We start from the raw sequence: 23885 nt of genomic DNA, 5'->3' as shown, positions 1-23885 counted from the left end.
ACGTAGCTATGATATACTCCCCCGATGGCGCCCAAAGAAGGACTCCAGACAGTTTCAGGGTTCCCCAAGAAGATTCGAGCAAAGCAGCACACACATATACAAACAGATCACGGGAGACTCAGAAATGCAAAAACTCAGGAATGGCAAGGCACTCCCCCCACATAGAGCTTTTGTCATTGGCCATCGTCCCCCCGCCACCATTTCTTTCTCTTGCCTTGGGACCCAACAGTCCCGGCTCATCACTTAGCACCGTCTCCAGCTCCTTCACCGCCATCCGCAGAAACTGGCGCCGTTGACAGTGAAACTGGCCACTAAGGAAAGAAAGTGGAAACCAGAGAATAATGCCTCTCCCATCATTACAAATCCCCCTAAGGCACTTAGGCAGCGGTGTCGGGTAGGAAGAACGCTCGATGTTACAGTTAGACTCGGTAAGAAAACATGAGAACCTGTGGGGCAGCAGCAAGGTCTTGGGCTGAAGCAATAAGGCTGTACAGAAACGGGGGGTGGCTGAGGTAAGGACAAAGGTCAGGAGAGAGTCCTATTCCATCCCCTCTTGGAGAGCCCATTCCCCATCTTTACCTGTTGGCGATTACATGTTCCTTGCTTTCCTTTATGTCTGCCACTCTCTTGCCATACCTGAGGATGGACACAAGCACAGCCGCGTTGGCCACACCACCGATTAGGGGCCTTGTCCCATCGTCCCAGTCCCGAGAGATTCCAAACTACAGCCTATGTACGGGAAGCACAGGCAGCCCTCACTCTCAGGATCTCTGCAAACCCAACCTTCCCCTCCGGCCTATTAATAAGAGACTCACAGAGCTTAGAGCTTATCCAGTTCTCTTCACTGTTTTGCAGATGAGGAAAATAATCTCTAGGGAAGAGAAATGACTTGCCAGGGGTTACATAGAGTTTTAGGGGCAAACCTGGGACTGGACTTCTCGTCCTGTGCTCCTGCCCTGACACTGTCAGGCCGAAGTACTCTTCCAGGTTTGAGGGAAATAGAAGAGGCAGAGCGTAAACATGACAGAGGCCCCGCTCTTCGGTAAGAGCACTTACTCCAGCGCTACCTTGGATCCCACCCATCCCCTCTTTGAATTTTTCTTTATCAGTTATCTCTTTGCCACTTTAATCTCTCCTTCTCTGCTGGTTTATCCTCTTCTTCCAACACATGAGTTCAAAGCTTCCCTTATCCTGAAAGACCCTCACTTGACCCTGACAATCTACTGAACTTTCCCCTTCTGCCACACTGCCAAACTCCTCCAGAGATACCTAAATGCTTTTTACTATCTCACCTTTCACTGACCCCTGAATCCCACAAGGCCTTTGACACTAAAAACCTCTCTCTCTAAAGTCAATGTGAACAGCTGAATCACCAATGGCCTTGTCATTGTCCTCTGTTTGTCTGAAATATTTGACTCTCCTGACTATGTGTCTCTTTTTTCTATTGCCTTCCACACTCAAAACTCCCGCAGTACCTTAGGCTCCGTGTGCTCCCTATCTGTCCCCTCTTGTCCAGCATCGCTGTTGCCACTGCGTTTGTCAAACTTCATAACCTGTCTTTTCCCTTCTCCAAACCACTCCCTTATTGACCTTGGCACACAATCAAACAAATTTGAGGTTGGAAAGGATCTTAATTAAATCAGGATTCAACTCCGAGGCATTCCTGGGGGATAATTATTTCAACCTCCACATGGTATGATGGAAAGAGACAGGATTAAGAGTCAAAAAATCTGGAGTTATTTCCTAATTCCATATTAACTGAGTGACATTGAGATTGAGCTCCATTTTCTCATCTATAAAAAAAATATTAATACTTATAAACCTGAGTATAAGTAACATGAAGATCAAATTAGATCATTTATGCCAAACAACTCCCTACACTATAAATCTTACATGTTACTTGCTGTTCTTACTGATGGGGAACTGAGCCTCTTCAAAGACGCCTTCCATTCCTTAAAAGCAATAATCACTAGAAAGTTTTATAGGTATGTAGATATGGCTATAGACACAGACCCAAATCCACCCCTGTAACTTCTAATTATTAATCTTAGATTTACTCTTTCTCAACCCTTACAATGATTTTTTTTATAATACCAAGTTGTTGAGAGTATAAGGAATAAGTATTCTCATAGACTGTAGATAATACATCTGTTTGGAAGGCAATTTGGTAGGAGCTATTAGAATTTGAAATATGCGGGGGCACCTGGGTGGCTCAGCCAGTTACGTGTCTGCCTTCGGCTCGGCTCAAGTCGTGTTCTCAGGGTCTTGGGATCCAGCCCTGTGTCGGGCTCCCTGCTCAGCGGGGAGTCTGCTTCTCCCTCTCCCTCCCTCCCACCCTGTGTGCTCTGCTCTCTCTCTCTCCTCTCACACTCACTCTCTCAAATAAATAAATAAATAAAATCTTTAAAAATAGAATTTGAAACATGCAGGGCACCTGGGAGGCTCAGTCGGTTAAACATCTGACTTGGGCTCAGGTCATGATCCCAGGGTCCTGGGGTTGAGTGCTGCATTGTGGCTCCCTGTTCAGCAGGAAGGCTGCTTGTCCCTCTGCCCTTCCTCCTGCTTAGGAACTTGCTCTCTCTCTCTTTTTCTCTCTCAAATAAATAGAATCTTTTAAAAATTAAAATAAAATAAACTTCTGAGAATCTACCTTATAGAAACATTCACAAAGATCTATGTCTAAGAACATTCATTACGGAATTGATCATAATGATATTTTTAAAAAAGAAACAGTCTCAACTGTGCCTCAATTAAAAACAAAGAAAGAAAAGCAAAACCAGTTCAAATGTCCATCATAGTACATTAGGTAAATAAATGGGTTTCAGCCACATAACAGAATACTATTCAACAGTCACAAAGAATAAGACGGGTCTCCGCAGACTGATAAGCACGGATATCCAAAATAGAGAGAGTGAAAAAAAGCAAACTGCAGGACATAATGTAGAGTGTGGATCCACCGCTCTTTAAAAATTGCTTATATAAGGTTGAAAATACATGCACACCTTTACACGTTTACATATACATACAAGCATCCAGAGGACACACACCAAACTATTCTGGGGGATGAGACTGTAGTCGACTTCCTCTTTGTATTTTGTACATGTTTGGATTTTAGTTTACAACTATAAAAAATAATAAAGGTATTTGACCCCTTCCTCAATCCAGCAGCTCCCTCTTTTTATAGTTCTCTATTCTTCCCTTCACAAACTTCTTAAAAGAGTTACTTATCGGGGGGGCGCCTGGGTGGCACAGCGGTTAAGCATCTGCCTTTGGCTCAGGCCGTGATCCCGGCGTTATGGGATCGAGCCCCACATCAGGCTCCACCGCTATGAGCCTGCTTCTTCCTCTCCCACTCCCCCTGCTTGTGTTCCCTCTCTCGCTGGCTGTCTCTATCTCTGTCGAATAAATAAATAAAATCTTTAAAAAAAAAGAGTTACTTATTAAATTTGTTATCTCCCATTTGCTTCTAAACCCCCCACAACCCAGCTTCCAACCGCAGCACTCAACCGAAGTTGTCCTCAGGAAGGACACTAAGACCATTGGTAGAGCCAAATCCAACGCACACTTTTCAGTCCTCATTTTCTTTGACCTGTCAATGTCATGGAACGTAAATAACTGATCTTTCCTCCTGAGAATTCTTTCTTCCCTTAATTTCTGTCTTCCCTCTTCTCAAGACCCCTAAAAAATCTCAAAATAAGATGAGTTGGCTCTCATGTCTCACCCTTTCCAACTGCTAAACAAGTCCTCGGTGACTTTGTGCACCTGGAGCACGTCCTCCCGGATAAGGGTGATGTACAGGGAGCCCTGCAGACACAGCTTCCACAGCTTCTGGCACTGGTTGTTGGAGTTGAGGCAGCCATTACAAAGAAGAAACCCAACTGCGGGTGGGTAAAACAGGGCAGAGGAAGACTTTTAGAATTTTCTATCCATGTAACATGCTGCTACGTCTATTCCCACCTCATCCCATAAAACTTACTGATAATCCAGCGCTCCATCACTTCCACAGAAAGGTACTCACAGGCCATCTGTGAGAAGAGGGGTAGAGATGGTCAAGCTGTTATTGAGCTTGGTCTTCCCCTCAAGACTAAAGCCATCAAGACAAGGGCAGTCAAGCTAGAATTTAAGTACCAAAACCAACTTTTATTTTACCAGACTGGATCAGGGCACTTTGGTAAGCCAGTAGCTGGGGAACCTGCCGATAATGGAGGTTAGGCAACCAGAAGTAGGATAAGGAAAACCAAATACAGTTGAGAAAAGGAAGAGGAGGTTAAAAGTCAGGACAAATAAAAGGTTTAACATAACGTGTCTTCAAATAGTTCAGAAGAGCAATACTCAAAACATTCTCATGATTTCTCCCTCCTTTGGATTCTTTTACCACTTAAAGTAGAAATCACTCATTTGGCATTTCTCACTCATCTTGTACCATCCCGTGTATTTTTATGACTCTATGGCATATATTCCCTTACAAGACTATAAGTTTTTTAAGCATGGATGTTGAGCCCATAGTAATTGAACAAATATATGTGTTAATTGACGCCTATGTTCAAGTTCCTGCTAGGCTGAATAGTGTCTAATGACTCACTTTCTTCTACCCATTCATTCTATGATTAGTTATTAAACTCTTTCTACGGGCAGGCACACTCTAATCCTGATCCAAACAAAAGCTCCAACCCAACCATGATTTTTTAGCTACAAGAGGTGATCAACTTAGACGCATATCCTAGAAGAGGCTTAAAGCACTCTTAGAGATGATATTTCCTGAAAGAACCCTCTACGGAGATGGCCTTGGCAAAGAGAATGCCATCCCTGACAAGAGGAGAAGGGAACGTACTGTGTCTGAATTAGCAGGGTTGATCATGGCAGGCGGGGTGCTGATGAGACTCAGAAGCTGGGCACTGCGCCATTGCTCAGCCCCCTGGTTCCTCCGGACGAAAAGGAAATGCAAAGAGAGGAGGGCTTCACTCACAGCCTGTGGGGAAAACAAATGAATCCTTAGTGTCAGTGATGAGACCGATATACTTCTGCTGGAGGAGTCCCCACTCTCTCAGGGAACTTGCCTTTGTGTGAGGCCCAAACTCCTCTGTCAGCTTCTTCAGGGGGTGGTCATACTCTAAGACCATCTGCCCCAGACGGGCAAAACTGGGGTCACTGGAAGAAAGCATAGCAAGAAGAGTTACAGGTCTCCCTTACCCACGATGTAAACTCTCGTGTTTACATGTAGGATAAAGAGGTGTGCATTGGCTGGCATTCCCCTCCACCTCCAAAGATATATATACCCAACTGTAAATTACATATATAGATAACCCATTCCAGGCCCAGGCGCATTAAGCTATTAGATGGAACTATATAATTTGGGACAGGTCCATGAAAGCTTTTTCCTTGTAAGCACCCAAAATGGTGTTGAACACATGAAAGGTACTCTATAAATTCATGTTGCTTTGTCATATTTCAAGTGATATGCCTAGACCCAAATTTGTATACAACCCAAAAAGATATATATACATTCAAATCTAATGGGTAAGGCTTGTGGCTAGGTATTCACGTAGACACATGGGAATAAGCATCATACGTAGAACAGTGTGTCACAGCCTCCTCTGATCCCTCTGGTCTTCATTTTCTCAGGCCTCAAATACTTTTATTTGTACTAATGGAGGGGCACAGAATTTCAGATAAACCAAAATCCACTTATATTTGGCTTCAAATGTATTATCATACATTACTTACCTCTAATGGCTTTACCTTACTATTATTCCTACCAATACTAAAAAAAAAAAATAAATTGTTTCCTTTTGCAATAACCTGAAGAGCACAGTGGAAGCCAGCCCAGGATTAAAAACTGATCAGAGACCATGCAAATTGGATCATCCACTAGCAGACAATCAAGAGTTAACTATATGTAAAAGTGCAGTGCACTTGTTGATGTATGCCATTATAAGTATTTTCGGTGTTTTTATTTTGCCTGGGTCGTCATGTAGATTATAGGTTCTCAAATGAGAAAACGTGGCTTCTATTCCCTTTGCGTCTGCCGTGTACCTCATATCACCATGTGTGAGAATCTTCCTCCCCAAGATCCCCTTCACTCACCTGTGCCCATGCAGCATCTCGTGGGCACAGTTGTACATGCCGATTAGGACTCGACGGTCCTCAATCCGTGACAGAAGTAAAATAACTGAGGTGTACGTCACAATCAAGTCCAGGTAACTCCGAGTGAAGTCAAAGTTGAGATTCTATAAGGAAAATACATAGGAACCCAAGAACAGCAAGGCCAATTCATCCCTATTTCACCAACCATTCCAGATAGTGCCAGATAGACTCTGAAAGGGTCTCTTTAGAAGGAGGACTGGCAGGATGGAAAATTCAGAAGAAGAAAATCGGAACAACAGTCGGGGGTTAAAGGTGAGTTCAAGATACAAAAAGGCCAAGAGACATGGTAGCATCTGGAGGTTAGGAGAGGTGCGGTAAAAACATTTTTGTGTAATTTTTATCTTAAATCATACTGCTGATTTACTTAACACATATACATACACTTTAACTTCGGCACTTGAAATGAAAGAATTACAGTCCTAGAATGAATAATACAGTATAATATAGTATATTATATCATAATCCTGAAGGAATAGCCGTTCCTCCAGTCCCTTCCCAGCCCACACTGTCCCAACCAAGACCTTTTCTATGGCTCTGCGGATAGAAGAGAATTACAAAGAATCTTACAATATCAAAATGGCACTGGCAGGCATCAATGGTGTTGAGAAGTTCATATACATGATCCTGGGGGTAGAATTGGAAATGAGGATGAATAAAGAATAAACAGAAGATGATGTGTACTACCAGAATTTTAAGGGAAATGCCCTCCCTTATAGGTCCTAGATAGCCCCCAAATAACATAAGGGAAGCAGTGTTGAATAGAGGGAGTTCCTTCTCAGAAAGCTGGCAGTGGACCCCCATCAAGCTTACCCTACCAAATGCTCATGTTTCCACAGGTGCAAGTCACTATTATATTATGCATACTCTCCCTGATTTTATCATCCCAGTGTCCCCTTCCTCCACAAAAAAAAAGATTATAAAATGAAGATCATCTGATAGGCTTTCTCTTTTTTAAATTTTATTTTATATAAGTTCAATTAATTAACATATAGTGTATTATTAGTTTCAAAGGTAGAGTTCAGTGATTCGTCAGTTGTATGTAACACCCAGTGCTCATTACATCACGTGCCCTCCGTAATGCCCATCACCCAGTTACCCCATCCCTCCACCTTCCTCCCCTCCCGCAACCCTCAGTTTGTTTCCTATGGCTAAGAGCCTCTTATGGTTTCTCCCTCTCTGATTTCATCTTGTTTAATTTTCCCCTCCCTCCCTCTATGCTCCTCTGTTTTGTTTCTTAAATTCCACATATGAGTAAAATCCTGTGATAATTGTCTTTCTCTGATTGACTTATGTCACTTAACATAATACCCTCTAGGTCCATCCACATCATTGCCAATGGCAAGATTTCTTGCATTTTCTTTTTTCTTTTTTTTTTTTTAATGGCTGAGTGATGTTCCACTGTGTATATAGACCACATCTTCTTTATCCATTCATCTGTCGATGGACATCTGGGCTCTTTCCACAGTTTGGCTATTGTGGACATTGCTGCTATATACATTGGGGTACAGGTGCCCCTTCGGATCACTACATTTGTATCTTTGGAGTAAATACCTAGTACTGCAATTGCTGGGTCATAGGGTAGCTCTATTTTTAACTTTTTGAGGAACCTCCACACTGTTTTCCAGAGTGGCTGCAGCAGCTTGCATTCCCACCAACAGTGTAAGAGGGTTCCCCCTCCCCTGCATCCTCTGATAGGCTTTTTCTAAGATACCAGAAATCAGACCTATTTTTATTGATGAATCTCAAGTTTGTTCTTGGATTCCATCTTCTACTCTCAGAAATTAATCATTAGCAAATGGGATACTACCCAACTCTCTATGTGTTTCTATTTACTAACCACCTACTATGTGCTAAGTACTTACTAGGTAATTTGTATATAGTTCATTTAGCCCTCATTCCAGTGTGATAGGGGTTCTTTTTCTTTTCATGCAAAATTTTACCTAAATAAATACGCAGTTTTATTGTGGACACCTCCCTCCCCCCCCCATCTTGTACCAACCCCCAGGTAAACCTGTTTAACAACCCACTATGGCCTTTCTTAATTTTCTCCCTATTTATATAGTCCTATTCAGAAAGAGAGGGGGGAAAAAGAGGGATCTAGGGAGATAGGTTTTTTTTATCATCATTTGTGTTACAAAATTGAGATAATATCGTACTCTTCTTGCCATTTGCTTTTCTCATTCAACCTTACCTGCTGAAAGTCCTCCAAGTCATCTGGTAGAACACTCATGCACTTCTTTTTAATGGCCACATAACAGCTCATGATATGGCCAATTTAATCAGCCTTTTTCTCACTGATGGACATTTGCTTTGTACCCAATTCCTGGCCTATCCTTTGTTCCCTATTCCTGCCATATTGGTACTTCTATTTCTACAAAGGTGGAACTGCTAGATCAAAAAGTATATATATTTTTATTTTAAAAATACGTTGCCAAAGACTTGAGCAGAGACTTTACAATAACAAATATACAAATGGCCAATATGCAAATGAAAAGATGTTCGACGAGATTAGTCATCAGGGAAATGCAAATTGTTTAACAACAGTAAGATACCACTATATACCCATGAGAATGGCAAAGATTTGAGTCTGATAATACTAAGTGCTGATGAGAATGGGGAACAACTGGAACACTACTGCCGACAAGAGGAGAAAATGGAACAATGACTTTGGAAAAAAGTTTGGCAGTTTCTTATAAAATTAAACATACACATACCATTTGATTTAGCAATTCAACTTCTAAATTATTTACCCAAGTGAAATGAAAAATACGTTCCCACAATGATTTGTACTCAAATGTGCATAGCATCTTGTGCATAATGGCTAAAAATATGGCTAATGGACACAACCCAAATGTCCATCAACAGGTAAATGGATGAATTGTATCCATACAATGGAATAATACTCCCCAAAAATAGGAAATGGATTGTAGTTACATGAAACAGCATAGATAAATCTCAAAAACATTATACTGTATGAAAGAAGCCAGACATAAAGGAATGCATACTGTATAAATTCTAATTGTATGAACCTCTAGGAAAGAGAAGAAAATTCTAATCTAGAAAGCACATTAATGGTTGCCTGGGGCCAGCGGTTGGGGAGAAAGAGATTGACTGCGGGGAAAAAAAAGCTCAGGGAACATTTGGGGTGATGGAAATGTCCTGTACTTTCACTGCGGCTGTGGTTAACACAGGGGCATCCATTTGTCAAATTTTTTAAAATGGGAAAAAGATGTTTCCATATTAGCCTCCCCAAAAGGCCCTGTCTAAATTAACACATGGGGAAACCAAGGCTAAGAGCAGTTAAGATACTTGCCTATGATCAGCACCTAGTAAGTGATAGTACCAGAATTAGAACATGGAGCCTATGATGTTCCCCTCTATACAGACATGACTTCTCACCTGTTTAGCTCTATGTGGCCTCGTTTACCAGGAGGACCTTTCTACAACTCCTTCCTGCAACCCAGTTCCCACAGGTTTTAGCTCAAGTTTGCTTTCAGCCACTCACACAATGTCACTACACAAGTCTTATTCTCTTAAAGGTAAGAACCAGAAAAGAACGGAATTAACGTTTGTCGGCCTCTAACCTTACTACATGCTAAACACTGAGCTAGATTTTTTCCATGCATTATCTCATTTAATTCTCACAAATACCTCACATAGTAAATCCTCTTTCCCCATGTTATAGATAAAGAAACTGGGATTCAAAGAGTTTCTTGTCTACAGTCATACATCTGGTAAGTAGTAAAGCTGAGGATTAAAACCAGGTCTGGGGGCGCCTGGGTGCCTCAGTGGGTTAAGTGTCTGCCTTCAGCTCAGGTCATGAACTCGGGGTCCTGGGATGAAGCCCCATGACAGGTTCCCTGCTCAGCAAAGAGCCTGCTTCTCCCTCTCCCTCTGCCTGCCGCTCTACCTACTTTGCTCTCTCTTTCTCTCTCTCTCTGTCAAATAAATAAATAAAATCTTTAAAAAAATAAATATATAAATAAAAATAAAAATAAAACCAGGTCTGTCTGATTCAGAGCCTACCTACTTTACAATGCACAGCGCCTCAGTGTCTCTATTATCCCTCTTGCTCTAAACGAGCCCACCCTGGGCTCAGAACTTGACTAATGCGGCAACCAGCAGGGTCCTAAAGTCCCCCTTGACTCCAGCCTTTCCTGGTGAGAGGGTTCTATATATGCATTCGGCGTTCTTTCCACCCCCGCCCCGTGCCTACCTTCTTCCTAACCGCTACTCTCAATTGCAAGATTAATAACCTCTGACCTGACCCTCCTTCAGATTTTACAGTTTTACAGTTTTCCACTTCTCTCTCCATTGTGTGTGAGTGGCTTGGATCAGCCCCCTGAGGTAGACACAGGGCACCCAAAGCAGGGTTCCATACTTTCGAATCATCGAAGAAATACTATGATACCCTCACAAACTTGGGTTGCTCAGATAGCTGACGTTTGTGTTATTTCTTAAATTCATAAATAATACATGGTCATGGGAGAAAAATTAGAAAATACAAACAGGCATAATTTTAATTAATTTTTAAAACCTCTCAAAATCCCACCCATCAGAAGTTCAAATTTTCTTTATATGCATGTAAATATTCATATTAGGGACATCTTGTGTCTTACTGTATTACAATTTGCTGTTACATTAAAGAACACATGAAGAACATCTTTCTAGGCCAATTAATATAAATATATATTATCATCTTTCAGAGCTTCATGTTCATTTATAGACGTATACTCTGAACTTTTAACCAAATCTCTATATATTAGAAACATCAATTATCAACTTGTCACTATTCTTTTAAGATTTATTTATTTATAAGAGATAGACTGTGTGTGCGCGTGCATGTACGTGCATAGGTGGGGGAGGGGCAGAGGAGAGAATCCCCAAGCCTCGCCCGCTGAGGGTGGANTGTGTGTGTGCGTGCATGCACGTGCATAGGTGGGGGAGGGGCAGAGGAGAAAATCCCCAAGCCTCGCCCGCTGAGGGTGGAACAAAAGCAGGGCTCAGTCCCAGGACCCATGAGATCACAACATGAGCCAAAACCAAGAGTCAGATGCCCAACCCAGGTGTCCCTCAACTCGTCACCATCTTACTGCAACACAATACATTCTTTTTTTTAAGAGTACATTCTCTTACATATCTTGCACTTCTGATTGTTTCCTTGAGAATAATTTCTAGAAGTAAAATTGCTACAGGAAAAAGTATGTGTTTTTAAGACTTTTGAAACACATCTTCAATTTGCCCTTCAAAAACATTATACCAAATAATTCTTACTTTGTTTACATTTACGGAAATAGTGCCGCTCATCTTTAAAACTCAACATATCGTCCACAGTGTTCCTGCTAAGTACGACAACCAGACAGTTAACAAATCAGACGGTCCAAATTGAGGGATATTCTGACTGTTCTAAAGACTACCGAAACATGACAACTAAGTTCAATGTGTTATCCATGAGATAACCGGCAGAATGTGAATATGGGCTCTACATTAAAACTAATAATATTGTTGGGGCGCCTGGGTGGCACAGCGGTTAGGCTTCTGCCTTTGGCTCAGGGCGTGATCCCGGCGTTGCGGGATCGAGCCCCACATCAGGCTCCTCCACTATGAGCCTGCTTCTTCCTCTCCCNCTGTTCTAAAGACTACCGAAACATGACAACTAAGTTCAATGTGTTATCCATGAGATAACCGGCAGAATGTGAATATGGGCTCTACATTAAAACTAAATAATATTGTAAAGATGTTACATTTCCTGAGTGTGATAATTGCGTTAGGATTATGTAAGAAATATTCTTGTTCTTAGATATATTCTAAAATATTTAGGAAGGGAAATGTCATAATATCTGCAACTAACTCACATGATCCACAAAAAAAATAAAGATAAGCAAACACGGCAAAATACTAATGATTAGGAATTCTAAGAGAAGAGTAGACTAATATTCACTGTAACACTCTAGAAATTTTCAGTAGATTTATAATAAAATATTGGGGAATCCTGCTTAAAATATGTGAATACTTAATAATACTTAAAAATGCATAGTTTAATAAATTAAAGCTGATTATAATTCACCCCAAAGGTAGTTATTTCGAACAGTTTCATGTATAATGTTCCAAATCTTTGTTATGTACATACTAATACCATGAGTATAAGCCCACGTTTCCTTTTAAATGAAATATAATTATATCAGACACTACTGTGTAACTTGCAACATACATGAACACCTACTAGGGGCATCTGGGTGGCTCAGTTGGTTAAGCATTCCACTAATGATCTCAGGGTGGTGAGATGGAGCCCCACATTGGGCTCCTGCTTGAGATTCTCTTTCTTCTTCTCCCTCTACTCCTCCCCCCACTCATGTTATGTTATAAATCCAAAAATAAATAAATAAATAGAATCCTTTTTAAAAATTGAACATCTACTAAAGAAGGAATAACCTCTGAAGGATAATGCCTACATTGGGGTCCTGGGCTGAGAGAGCTCACCCGAAATTCCATGACATCCACAAATGACTGGTAGTAGTTGGTGAGGAATCTAATTATCTCAGCTTTTTCCCGATGTACTGGTCCTAAATGTTGCTGAGAGAAACACAAAACAAAAATTTTAAAACACAAAATAAGAAGACAATTGATCAAAGTAACCCAAGAAGAATAGAAGTTATACCTAAAATGTCCTTTTTTTTTTAAAGATTTTATTTACTTGACAGAGAGAGAGAGCACAAGCAGGGGAAATGGCAGAGGGAGAGGGAGAAGCAGGCTCCCTGCTCAGCAGAGAGCCCGATGTGGGGCTCAATCCCAGAATCTGGAATCAAGACCTGAGCAGAAGGCAGATGCTCAACCAACTGAGCCCCCCAGTGCCCCTCCCTAAAATGTCTTGAAGAGGCTTGAAATCCACCAACAGACAAAGTTGGAAAATATCCAACGCTCTGAAAGTCTTAAACAAGGGAGATTCTCTAGAAAGAATGATGCATGTGACCCTGACTAGATACAGAGTGCTAAATGAGAGGAAATTTCAAGGTCCCTTTCATTCAAAGAGGCTTACCACTTATATTAAAGTCAAAAGAGGTGGAGTGAGAAGATGCTACAGGTAAAATGGTAAGAAATCTAGGGCTAACCTTTAATAGGGGAGAAGTAAGGGATATTCCATGAAATGTATAACTCTAAGATAATTAGCAAGGAAACACCGGGAAACAAGAGGAGCAGTAAAATATATGCACCCTGCTGGGCTGATCAAGCTGTCTTCCTCTACAACAACAAAGTGTTCTCACGAATCTTGCCATGGAGAAAGGGGCAATGCTTTGCTCTGGCTTAGCCTACAAGAATCCCAGCTTATCTCAGAATTCTCAAGACTACAAGAACCTGAAGCTCTGTGATGGAGCGCAGGGAAACTAAAAGAAGGCTACTCCATCCTTTGCCAACTTCAAAGAAAGGCAGTCAAAAGAGGAGAGTTTAAGCCACCAAGGGTAGAGTTATTGCAGACAAAGGGGCAGGGAGGACAATGTTCTCACCGTGCTGTTTCGGACATCTATGGTGGGAAATTTCTTGTTGATGTACTTGAGAGAAGATTCCATGGACTTTTCCAGTAAGAAAGGTGGCTTGGATTTGGGGTCTGAACAAGTCTGCATCAATAAAGCACATTATATTTTAACCCTTTCTCCTGTCCCTCCAAACATGCTTCTTCCTGCTGCATTCATTGTCACAAGTCTTTCTTACGGAAAGGAAATCTGGGGATTCATTATGAAAACATAGCAGTAGATGAGAAACAAGCTTCAGGGCATGAAGCCAACTATCAGTAGAGCTGAATGACCTGGGTATCTTGTCTTAACAAGAGGAGTTCAGCGTCTGCTCGGCCCCAGTGCAAAGAGGAAGCTCTCTCCCCACCCCTCAGCTGAAGCCGGAAGGAGTGAGAAAAGCAGCTGCTTGGGAGTTGAACTTCATGGGTGAGTGTGTCACAATGTCCATATGTAAATATCTCATCCCAAAGGGTGTTTGTCGGGGACATGGGGCTAGAGAAACCATGTTCCTGGTGATGTGTTTTATTACAAAATACACGAAAGTTCCCTCTCCTTATTTTCTCTTCCAGACACTCCCCACTCTTTCCCATCTTTATCTCTTTACTTCCCTAGGCCCAGCCCCTCATCCCTTAGCCTGATCCTGGCCCCAGCCTCTCTCAATTTCACAATTCCTATCCTAAGCCCACATACACAACCACAGCATGAACTCTCAGACACTGAGTACCTCAGAAGGCACCTACCCATATCTTATTGAAATATCATATCTATTTTTTCCTTGTAGGGAAGTACTTCCATGGAAAAGTTTTTGCCATAGACCCCACTTTGGATATCTTCAGAGTATGGGGGATCAGCAATAAACAATGAGACCCAGAATTCTAGACCCCAGACCTTTATTCAAGTGACTCAGAATAAAATTATTTCCTACCCCCGTATACCCAGCAGAAAGCAGACACCCTCACTGGGGCAAGAATCATACCTAGAAAAAGCTTCGCCTTGAGCCTGCCACCACTGGCTGGCCTATGTAATGCTAGTGACTGAAAGCCAGTTAAACCAGTGGGGAAAGAAGAGGGAGTCTAACCCTGAACTGCCGGCCTCAGGGTCCCCTGCCCTGCTCTTGCTGGAGTAAGTGGTGTTGGTCCAGCGGCTCACACTTACTTACCTTCTTGATGTTATACATACGGATGAGAGCCCCCTGACCTCGGTCATTCAGGATAGTGAGCTTCTCGGCTAGTTTGTGCTGGTAGGCGGAGGTCAAAGACATGATGGCCACCGAGAGAGAGGAGTATCCGGACAGCAGTGCCTAATCTCCCCAAACACTTTCAGCTTGGGTGGTGACACCCCCTGGGCGGAGGGACCCAGCCTGGTTGGTGCGCTGGTCTTCCTGTTGCCTCTACAATTGGCTCGTGGGTGAAAGCAGTCAGTACGACTCACAGACCTTCAGAATCGTCTTGTGCTTCCTCTTGCACACTCAGCAGGAGACATTTCCTCTTTCTAGCGGTGCAGCCCTTTTGGTTAAGACTGTGAAGCGGGTGGAGGCAGGGGAGAGGGACAGGCTTTCAAGCTCTTCCACAGTCTGGTACCAACCTTCTTGGCCGTAACCGTTCCCTAGTGTCCTATAAAAAGCTCAACACCAGACAAAAAAGTATCGACTACCCCACTCCCATGCACCTTTATCCTGCTTCCTCTTTTATACATCCCCGTCAAGAATGCCTGCTATTCTCAGCTGAACCTTAGGCCTATCCATCTTTTAGGGCCCAGGTTAAATCCCAACTCTTCCTCATTACCTCATCTAGTATCAAATATTATACAGAAAACCATATTCTTCACTATATTTTTAGGTATATAACTTATCTCCCCCTACCACAGCAAAAGCCCCTTAATGACAGGAATTGTATCTAATACTTCTTTATATCTTTCACAATACTCTAGTACAGTGATTCTTCAAGTGTAGTCATATCAGCATCACCTTGAAACTCATTAGACATGCAAATTCTCAGGACCCACCCCAGACCGACTGAATCCAAAACTCTGGGGCAGGGTCCAGCGCTGTGTTTCAACAAGCCTTCCAGGTAATTCAATGCATTTTCAAGTTTGAGAACCACGGCTCTAGTACCATAGTTCTTTTTTTTTTAAGATGTTTTCTTATTTGAGAGAGAGAGAGCATGAGCGGGGTGGGGAAGGGGCAGAGGGAGAGGGAGAAGCAGACTCCCCACTGAGCAGGGAGCTTAATGCAGGGCTCCATGCAGGGCTCGATCCCAGGACCCTGAGATCATGACCTGAGTTGAAGACAGACGCTTCACTGAGCCACCCAGGTGTCTCTCTAGTACACCTTCTTAAAGGTGCTTAAGAAACTGAGATCAACCCTTATCCCTTGAGATTCTGAACTGAGATCAACCCTTATCCCTTGAGATTCTGAATTGGGAGATCTGCAGTGGGATCTAGAAATCTGCATTTGTAAGTACCCTGGAAGGTTTTGAGACAAACGTTCCATCACATACATGTTGAGAAACACTAGTCTCTTGGATCCAGTAACCACTCAGTAAATATGCTGATTTATTTGTTGAACTGTTAAGACTAACTTGGGAAATAGGCCCCATGAAGAACCAAATTAACCGAGATTAACAACTTCTCTAATGGAAACTTTACACTTTTGGAAAATGGTATCTGCCTCCCAGTTTATTTACTGGATAGAGCCCCTAGAAGGCTAGAGGCCTGGCATAAGGTACTATTGGCCCCAAAGATTTGAATCACCTGCTGTTATCAAAGAAACCCAGGTTCTACGAGAGGCATTTGCGGGATTTCTATTGGTCTTTCACGTTGATGGGGGAGACTAAGAGCAGGCAGTGAGGCACCAACGTGAAGGAAGCTGAGCCCTAGAACAGCAGCAGCCTTCTTACAGGTTATTATAGTTCCACTGGACCTTTTTCACTCACATTCCTTATCCTCCTGAAAATTTTGTTGAAGACTCTCCCTAAAAGCTGATCTATTTTTCTCCTGTTCCCTAATATATACTCCCCAACCGAGCAGGCACCAACCTAATAGTCTTCTGTGCATGTGCCATGTTCATTTCTGCCTTTCTCAAGTATGCATGTATCCTTTCCCTCTTGCTGACCCAAATCCTAGTCAATCTTCTGGATCTGGCTCAAGGAGTCCTAAGCTGAACCCGTGCTGAACTCCAACAGTACTTGGTCTCTGCCACGTATTTCACATCTAAATTAGGTCCCACCTTTATATGCCTGTTTCATATTATCCTGCCACCTCAGCTGAACTGTAAGATTGCTGGAGCCTGGAAACACTTGTTTCCTTGTACTTGGTATATGAGAAAAGCCTACATTTTGGCATTAAACAGAATATGGGGCTTGAATATTGTTGAGTCCAGTGGACTAAGCCTTATGACTTAGAGGCAAAGAGCCCAGATCTGGAGCCAGAAAGCTTGAGCCCATATCCCAACTCTATCACTTAGCAGCTCTGATCCAGTCTCCCTGCCTGCAAAATGGAGAGGATATTAAGAATCATTCCTATCCCATGAAGGTATTGTATGTATTAAATAAGTTACCATGTGAAACGATGACCTAGTTATTTACTATGTACCGGGTACCTTAAGGACTTTACATGTATTATGTCAAATAATAATGTCATCCAAACATGTCATCCAAACATGTGCTAGCTTTGTAACTTTAGGGTATCTATCACCACTGAGTTGGTTTCCTAAACTATAAAACAGTGGTAATCCCTCATATGCCTGTAGAAGTGGTTATATGATATTGTGTTTGTAAACATTCGGCTCAAGGCCTGGTACACTGGATTAAGAATGTCAAAAAGAAAGTGAAATTTTGGGTTTTTTAGTATGTGGTGAGCTTATGTCACTTTCTGTGAAATTCTACGTGGCATCCCATAAAGAAAAAGGCCAGGTTTAAAGATGGGACTAATCATTCCAACCAGTAGTCTTTAGAGAAACTTCACTGGAAAGATCATCCAGCAGCTCCTCCTGGAAATGGGAAGAACTCTCCTGAGGACGGCTTAATTACCCCAGAGCAGGGCCTAGTAATCCTGGCTACAATCAGAACCCCCTGTGGAATTCTTTTAAAGCCACAGTTAGCCAGACCCCATTTGTGAAGATTCTGATCCAGCAGTTCTGGAAGATCTGTCACTTTAAAACTACTCAGTGATTCCCCCGCACAACCAAGATTGAAAACCACTTCTTCAAGACTTAACTATGACATCAAAAACTTCCAAACCTCTGAGAAACCATAGACCGTATGGTGGGAGAAGAGGAATTGAGTAGCTTGAACAGAAAGTTGATTCACATCACTTGACAAAGGTACTCCGCCTTCCCTCTCCCCAGACTCCAGCTATTTGCCTTGTTTTGACCTACAGAAGGACTGTTTGACTCTTCAGACACTTCCCTTCAGATTCTTGAGAGACAGTGCTTCACGAATAAGGGAGGCCTCAAGAGCCTTCAGACTCAGTTTAACTGTCAAGGTAGCATCGAGGCTGGAATCCTCTTGCCAAGTCTAACGTGTATTAAACCAAATGGCTTCCATTATAATCTTGGCCTCCCAACATGGGGTATTCAGTTATCAATAATTGGGTGAGTGATCCAAGGACGAAAATTCTGGCAGCCTGTTGTGAAGTGCACTTTGTGTATTAAGGCCAGCCTGATCAGTGCGATCACACTTTACACTTTCCCAGGCTGCTGGCTAAAAGAAGGGTTGGGGGTTCTCTGAAGACGACATTTCAGTATTAAAGCTCTTCTTCCATTATCTTTAAGAATCTAAAGATAGGGGCGCCTGGGTGGCAGAGCGGTTAAGCGTCTGCCTTCGGCTCAGGGCGTGATCCCGGCGTTATGGGATCGAGCCCCACGTCAGGCTCCTCTGCTATGAGCCTGCTTCTTCCTCTCCCTCTCCCCCTGCTTGTGTTCCCTCTCTCGCTGGCTGTCTCTATCTCTGTCTTATAAATAAATAAAAAATCTTTAAAAAAAAAAAAAAAGAATCTAAAGATAACCACACAATATTGGATTATACTGCAACCTTTATTTTCCAAAAAGCCAATTCACTTTACAGTAAATGTGTGGCTTTAATATTATCATCAATATGCAGGGTAAGCTTTAAAGAGCCACCTGGCTTGCGTTCCTAAAAGGTACCTGAGTCTAAATCCCTGGACTTAATCATCTAAACGCCCTCAGGAAAATCTGACATTTAACAGTCTAGCTCTGTGCCCTTTGTCTATGCCCTAGGCATGAGGCAAAGGAGAATGGAAATGGGCTATTCTAGGCACTTTTCTATCCTTACTGCTTATGCCAGTCTGCCTTGATCTTTCTCCCCCCTATCAGACTATGCTGGCCCTGCTTTGCAGAAATCTCAGCTGTAGCTGTTGCCTGGAAACTTGGGAGTCCTTGAAGTGAATGTCTGCTAGGATAGCTAAAGACAGCTAGCCATAAGGGAAAGTAGGCCTCCTATTGGCAGTAAAATGTGGCAGATTTGAGACGGTATATTCTTAGTTCACTTTAGGCGTCTTCGTATGTTAATACCTACAACTTTAGAGATTTCAGACTGGCATTCTCAGATAATTATAAAGTAGCCTGAACTTGAACATGTACTGTTCATTCTTCCGATCCGCTCTCCCCAAAAGTGACTGTGCTGATCCGACATGTAACATCCTTGTCTAACAAAGAGCTTAATTTAGATAGATTTGGCAAAGAGATGGGAGGGAGCAATGCCGAACAGTAAAGGAACCAGCTGCCCCAGCCTTGCTTTCTCAATACTCAAGCTGATGGTGTAAAACTTCATCTTACCCCAGTGCTGTGAGCTTTCCAAGAAGCCCTGCCTTTAATACTCTATTTGAGGGCAAAGAATTCTATTCAAAACAACCTATAAGACTAAAATACATGCACAAATGTTAATTTTTGGTTTTCCAAGGCATACAAGCAGTGAAGTTCTCCTATTATCTAACTGACTAAGCTATCTAGTCACCCCAAACTTCCACAGCAAGATGCCCACATCTCTCACTCTCCTTTTGGGAATAGAAAGTAGGCCTACGTCAAAACTACCTGATCTTAAATGTCAGTATTTTCTTTGCTAACCCATGGTTCCTACTATTTAGGCCTCATGGAGCCAGAAGCATTAGAAATATGTCCTTATGACCCAAACCACAGGATGCCAGCCAGCAGGTTACAGTACCACCTGGCATCCTGTAGAAAGGTAAGTTCTCCTGATTTAAAAAAAAAATGTTAACTCACTAGAGGGAGAAAAAGAAGCTCAGAATATAAAAAGTTGAAGTTTTGGGTTTTCTGTTTGTTTGTTTTGTTTGTTTGTTAAGAACAAGCTTCTGATCATACATAGCACTTAGCAGTTCTTAATGTTGGAAATGGTTTGTCTTAAGCATTTCCAGAAAGGAATGGAGGGTGGAATACAGGCATTGTATAATAGCCATTTAACGAGAGCTTTTTCTCTTTTAGAAAAATCCGAAGATAGCTAAAAAGATGGCTAACTGCAAATATAATGCTTGCCATGTGGTCCCAATCAAAAGGCTCAAGGAACACGAGGCTAACTGTGTCAACAGAACTGCTGTAGATGATGGTAAGTTGTGTTTTTTTTTTAATTTGGGGGGCAGATAAGTGGCATCAAGTGCTATTTCCCCTTGCCCTCCATATTTCATAATTATGGAAGTCTTAGCCAAATGAGAGGAATGAAAAACCAAAGGAAGTTTCCACTCTGCCTCTATAACCTCTGGTCTGCTTTATTTCAGAGCCATTCAATCTCCCAAAGGTTATTTCTCCAAGTTTGGAATCAAATGAAAAACTTTCTAATACTGTCAATCAGATTCTTGACCCTGATGTCTGGAACATAGGTGAGCGAGGGTGAGAATACAGTCATAATGAAAGCTTGGACCCTAAGTCCTTCGTAGCTAATTAAGTACTGTAGCCCTGGATAAATTAAAAGTCTTAACGCTCCTCCCACAAAAATCCTTCAAAAACAATCAAATAAATCTGAGAATTTCATCTGTCTCTGAAGGGGCAACCTAACAAAAAGGAGTCTAAGTAAAACCTAAAATCACTTATAACAGTTTAAAGAATCTTATCTTACAAATATCTGGTCACTTTCCACAGGAAAAAAGTATTGGTATAAATTGAAACTTGTAGTCTGAAAGGTTTGGATTTATCCTATCTCATCCTTTCTCTAAAATAGTCTGAAAGGTTTGGATTTATCCTATCTCATCCTTTCTCTAAAATACAGCACGTTATAATAGAGAGTTTCCTAGCTCTTCTGTCAGATCTAGGTTCAACTATATGTTCTGTCCTTAAGGAAAGTTACCTCTCAAACACCTCTTCCTCACCCATAAAAGGAATAATACCTATCTCATAAGGTAGATTAATATTAAATAAAGACGTACATGTGCAGTACAGTAATGCAAGTTCCTTTAACAAAGTTCCGATTGTGTTGATAACATGGTTTAACACAACAGGTGTTTCCCTGTATACAAGCCCAGTGCAAGTATTCAGTGGGAATTGTGCCTTGAGAACACAGGTTCTTTTCATCTTGTGACTGTCACCTTCCACACTTGGCTTCCCAAACTGCCACAAAAAGAGAATGGAGGTACAGGTCCCCCTTACGCGTCTTGGCCCGTAAGAAAATACTTCCAGTCATAGTCCATTGGCACAAACTGGTCATATGACCACACCTACCGTCAAGTTGGTAATGCGGTCCCTGGCAAAGCAGCCAATTTCCAGCAACAACTATGGAAGGGAGATTCAGATCTCTGCCGCCAAAGGCTTTCTCTGCAACAATATAAAAATGCCTAGTACTTGTATCACGTCTCCAATCTCTCTCCTTCTTTCTAGATAACACACATCATTCTCCTTCATTTGTTCTTAAGACATTTGCTCCAAAAATGCTGGTCTGTGAAAGGTAAGATAAATCATCTTATAGAAGTTATTGGAATAGAGAGTAAAATACCTTTAAGTTTGACTCAAAGTGAGATGGCCACTAGGTCATAGGCATGGAAAATGCCTACACTTCAATTATGAATTTTGAAAGATCTGTATTCATGGGCTCTGAGTACTTCCATTCCCTCCCTTAGTCTCCACTTAGGACTTTAATCCATTAAGGACTTGATTACACAAGGTTCTCAATTCTATGTAAGATTTTCAAGGAATAAAAATAACAATTCCTAAAATTTTGAAGGGAAAGTAATTTGTACAATCCACATGAAATAACCTAACAAGGATCCCCAACATAACAAGGTTGAGGGGCACATCTAAGGGTTAGAGAAGCCACCAATGGAGTTACCCATCACACACACAGGGGGACAGGAAGTACAAAGGAACAGAAACTTGCACAAAATCAATAATTCCTACTCTGACCTTTAATAATACCAGCCATTTTTGATAAAGTAATTTAAATCTCCTAGAACTGGTTGTCTAGACTAAAACTCAAGTTCTGGTCTCCAACTAGCTTTCCTTTTTTGGTTATCTCCTACAGTGACTCAAGAGACATAAAAAAAGAGACTACAGATGACAAACACCCTAACAACTCTAAGTCCTGGGGGAAAGGTAAAGTAACTTTTTAAAACTAATATCACAGTTCTACGATATTAACATAGTTTTAACTAATACCACTAATGTATTCTAAATCTTTTATTCTTTAAAAAAATAAATTTATTTTCTACTCTAAGTTCTTCTTCCCCCACAACAGAAGCAGGGAAAGTCCCAGTGGCTTTAAGTAGACTGTGGAGAAAAAGCTATCTAGAACTCTACCTGAAATGCAACTAACACACATCAAGCTTAGGTCTTCCACAAAAACACTTTCAAAATGACATTACTTTAATGTTCTTTTTCTACCCATAGGTCAGAAAAACTGATGGAGAAGCTGTGGATTAAAGAACCAGCAGACAGAAAATTTATTGTCTTTTTTTAAACTTCTGGGAAATCTTAACTGTCATGTTTTAGGTAACACCTCCAGTCATTGTTGGCATCTTAACATGTTTTTATTTATTTAAATAAAGAATATTTTTCCTATGACAAGCTTCATTAGATTTTTTTATTCTTCCTTGTTTTCATATCCTCATCTGTCAACCAGAAGGCTAAAGGGCTTATTTGCCTATTTCCCCTATTAGTAGAGGGAATACAGCTATCATGTGAGCTATGTTATTCCTTAATCAGGTTCTTTATCCTCCAATTGTTTTTCTCCTACTCCAAGTCACATACTATATGGCCATCAGATCAACCTTCTTCAATCAGTTTTGTACAAATCTTCCACACTTAAAAGACACAGTTTTGGGGGCGCCTGGCTGGCACAGTCAGTAGAGCCTGTGACTCTTGATCTCAGGGTCATCAGTTCAAGCCCCACGTTGGGTGTGGAGCCTACTTTAAAAAACAGAACAGAACAAAAGCTATAGTTTTTATGACAAGCTGAGTTTGGAGCATGCCTCCAAATCTTCCCTCCTTAACTCTGTAGAAGTCAATTTACTCCCACCTTAAATACACCTTAATCTTTTTACTCTGTTCATTTTAAAATGTCATCCCTTGCCCTTCAACCATGGAAATCGCTTTCTAGTTTTTTTTTTAATCTAAATTTTAATCTTCACCACATTTAAACCTTCCAGGCATCCAACCTCAATCATACCACAAAGCTTCCTGAGAGAAGTCGGAATCACATGCTACTGTATATTTGCTATACCATATACCACGAGCCTGGTGCTATGCACGTAGTAGATATCCACATACTTGGTACTTAAACTGAACTAAGACCTCATTTATAACAGGCCAAAATTTGTGCCTCTTAAGCTGTAATCTTTTTTTCAGCTAGCTAATTTTAAAATAATGACCTTGGTTTTTTGCTAGTTTACTGATTGGTTCAGGTATATTTAGACTTATAATTAAAAGTTGGAGTTATAATCAAATGGATATTTTCTGCCTTTAGAAGTCTTATCCCTACCTAAGTATTTCCTAGGTCCTTTTCAAATGATCTTTTTTTTTTCCTTCAATTAAAGCAGAAAACAGAAGGGAGAATAACTAGATACTTTCAGTATCTAACGCATTCTAGTATACTTTGTGCAAAGGAGGGCTACTGACTTGCTCCCTTAGATTTACATAATATAAACAAGATTTTTATCTCTTGACTAAGGCATTACACGTATTTTGAATTTTTTAAATACACTTTGGTATATTAATACCAAACTACATGAAAATTGAAAAGTTTCCTAGGAAAAATGGCCAAGAAAGATAAAGATGTC

General features: G+C 41.4%; 2 protein-coding genes across 3 annotated transcripts in view; one reads left to right on the top strand and one right to left on the bottom strand.

Annotated features, from left to right (window-relative positions):
* The window catches only part of NCKAP1L (NCK associated protein 1 like), a 38504-nt gene extending 23516 nt beyond the window's left edge, over positions 1-14988 (bottom strand). For both annotated transcript variants that reach the window (XM_002923445.4, XM_034646247.1), the window contains exons 1-11: positions 14812-14988; positions 13647-13757; positions 12625-12717; positions 6712-6768; positions 6085-6227; positions 5058-5148; positions 4832-4969; positions 3977-4025; positions 3722-3878; positions 580-636; positions 215-311 (exon numbers count right to left, since the gene is read on the bottom strand). In XM_002923445.4, coding sequence (XP_002923491.1) covers positions 215-311; positions 580-636; positions 3722-3878; positions 3977-4025; positions 4832-4969; positions 5058-5148; positions 6085-6227; positions 6712-6768; positions 12625-12717; positions 13647-13757; positions 14812-14913 — 1095 coding nt within the window. In that variant the 5' untranslated portion in view covers positions 14914-14988. The remainder of the gene's footprint in view (positions 1-214; positions 312-579; positions 637-3721; positions 3879-3976; positions 4026-4831; positions 4970-5057; positions 5149-6084; positions 6228-6711; positions 6769-12624; positions 12718-13646; positions 13758-14811) is intronic.
* A 4473-nt stretch (positions 14989-19461) lies between these two features.
* LOC105239410 (gametocyte-specific factor 1-like) lies at positions 19462-22539 on the top strand. Its single transcript, XM_034646254.1, has 5 exons — positions 19462-19852; positions 20110-20230; positions 21493-21559; positions 22133-22203; positions 22498-22539. Exons 1-5 carry the CDS (start codon positions 19712-19714, stop codon positions 22509-22511), a joined length of 414 nt encoding a protein of 137 aa, XP_034502145.1. The 5' UTR covers positions 19462-19711; the 3' UTR covers positions 22512-22539.
* Positions 22540-23885: the final 1346 nt, after the last annotated feature.

The sequence above is a fragment of the Ailuropoda melanoleuca genome, chromosome 16 (genome assembly GCF_002007445.2).
Source record: "Ailuropoda melanoleuca isolate Jingjing chromosome 16, ASM200744v2, whole genome shotgun sequence".
Lineage (NCBI taxonomy): Eukaryota > Metazoa > Chordata > Mammalia > Carnivora > Ursidae > Ailuropoda > Ailuropoda melanoleuca.
The sequence above is the reverse complement of the archived record's forward strand: the minus strand, read 5'-3'. Positions and strand labels throughout refer to the sequence as shown.

Coding starts and splice junctions, on each gene's coding strand:
- LOC105239410 (XM_034646254.1), top strand. CDS start 19,712: ATGTCAGTATTTTCTTTGCTAACCCATGGTTCCTACTATTTAGGCCTC. Junction 20,231..21,492: donor CAGAACTGCTGTAGATGATG/GTAAGTTGTGTT, acceptor CCTTCTTTCTAG/ATAACACACATCATTCTCCT. Junction 21,560..22,132: donor AAAATGCTGGTCTGTGAAAG/GTAAGATAAATC, acceptor TATCTCCTACAG/TGACTCAAGAGACATAAAAA.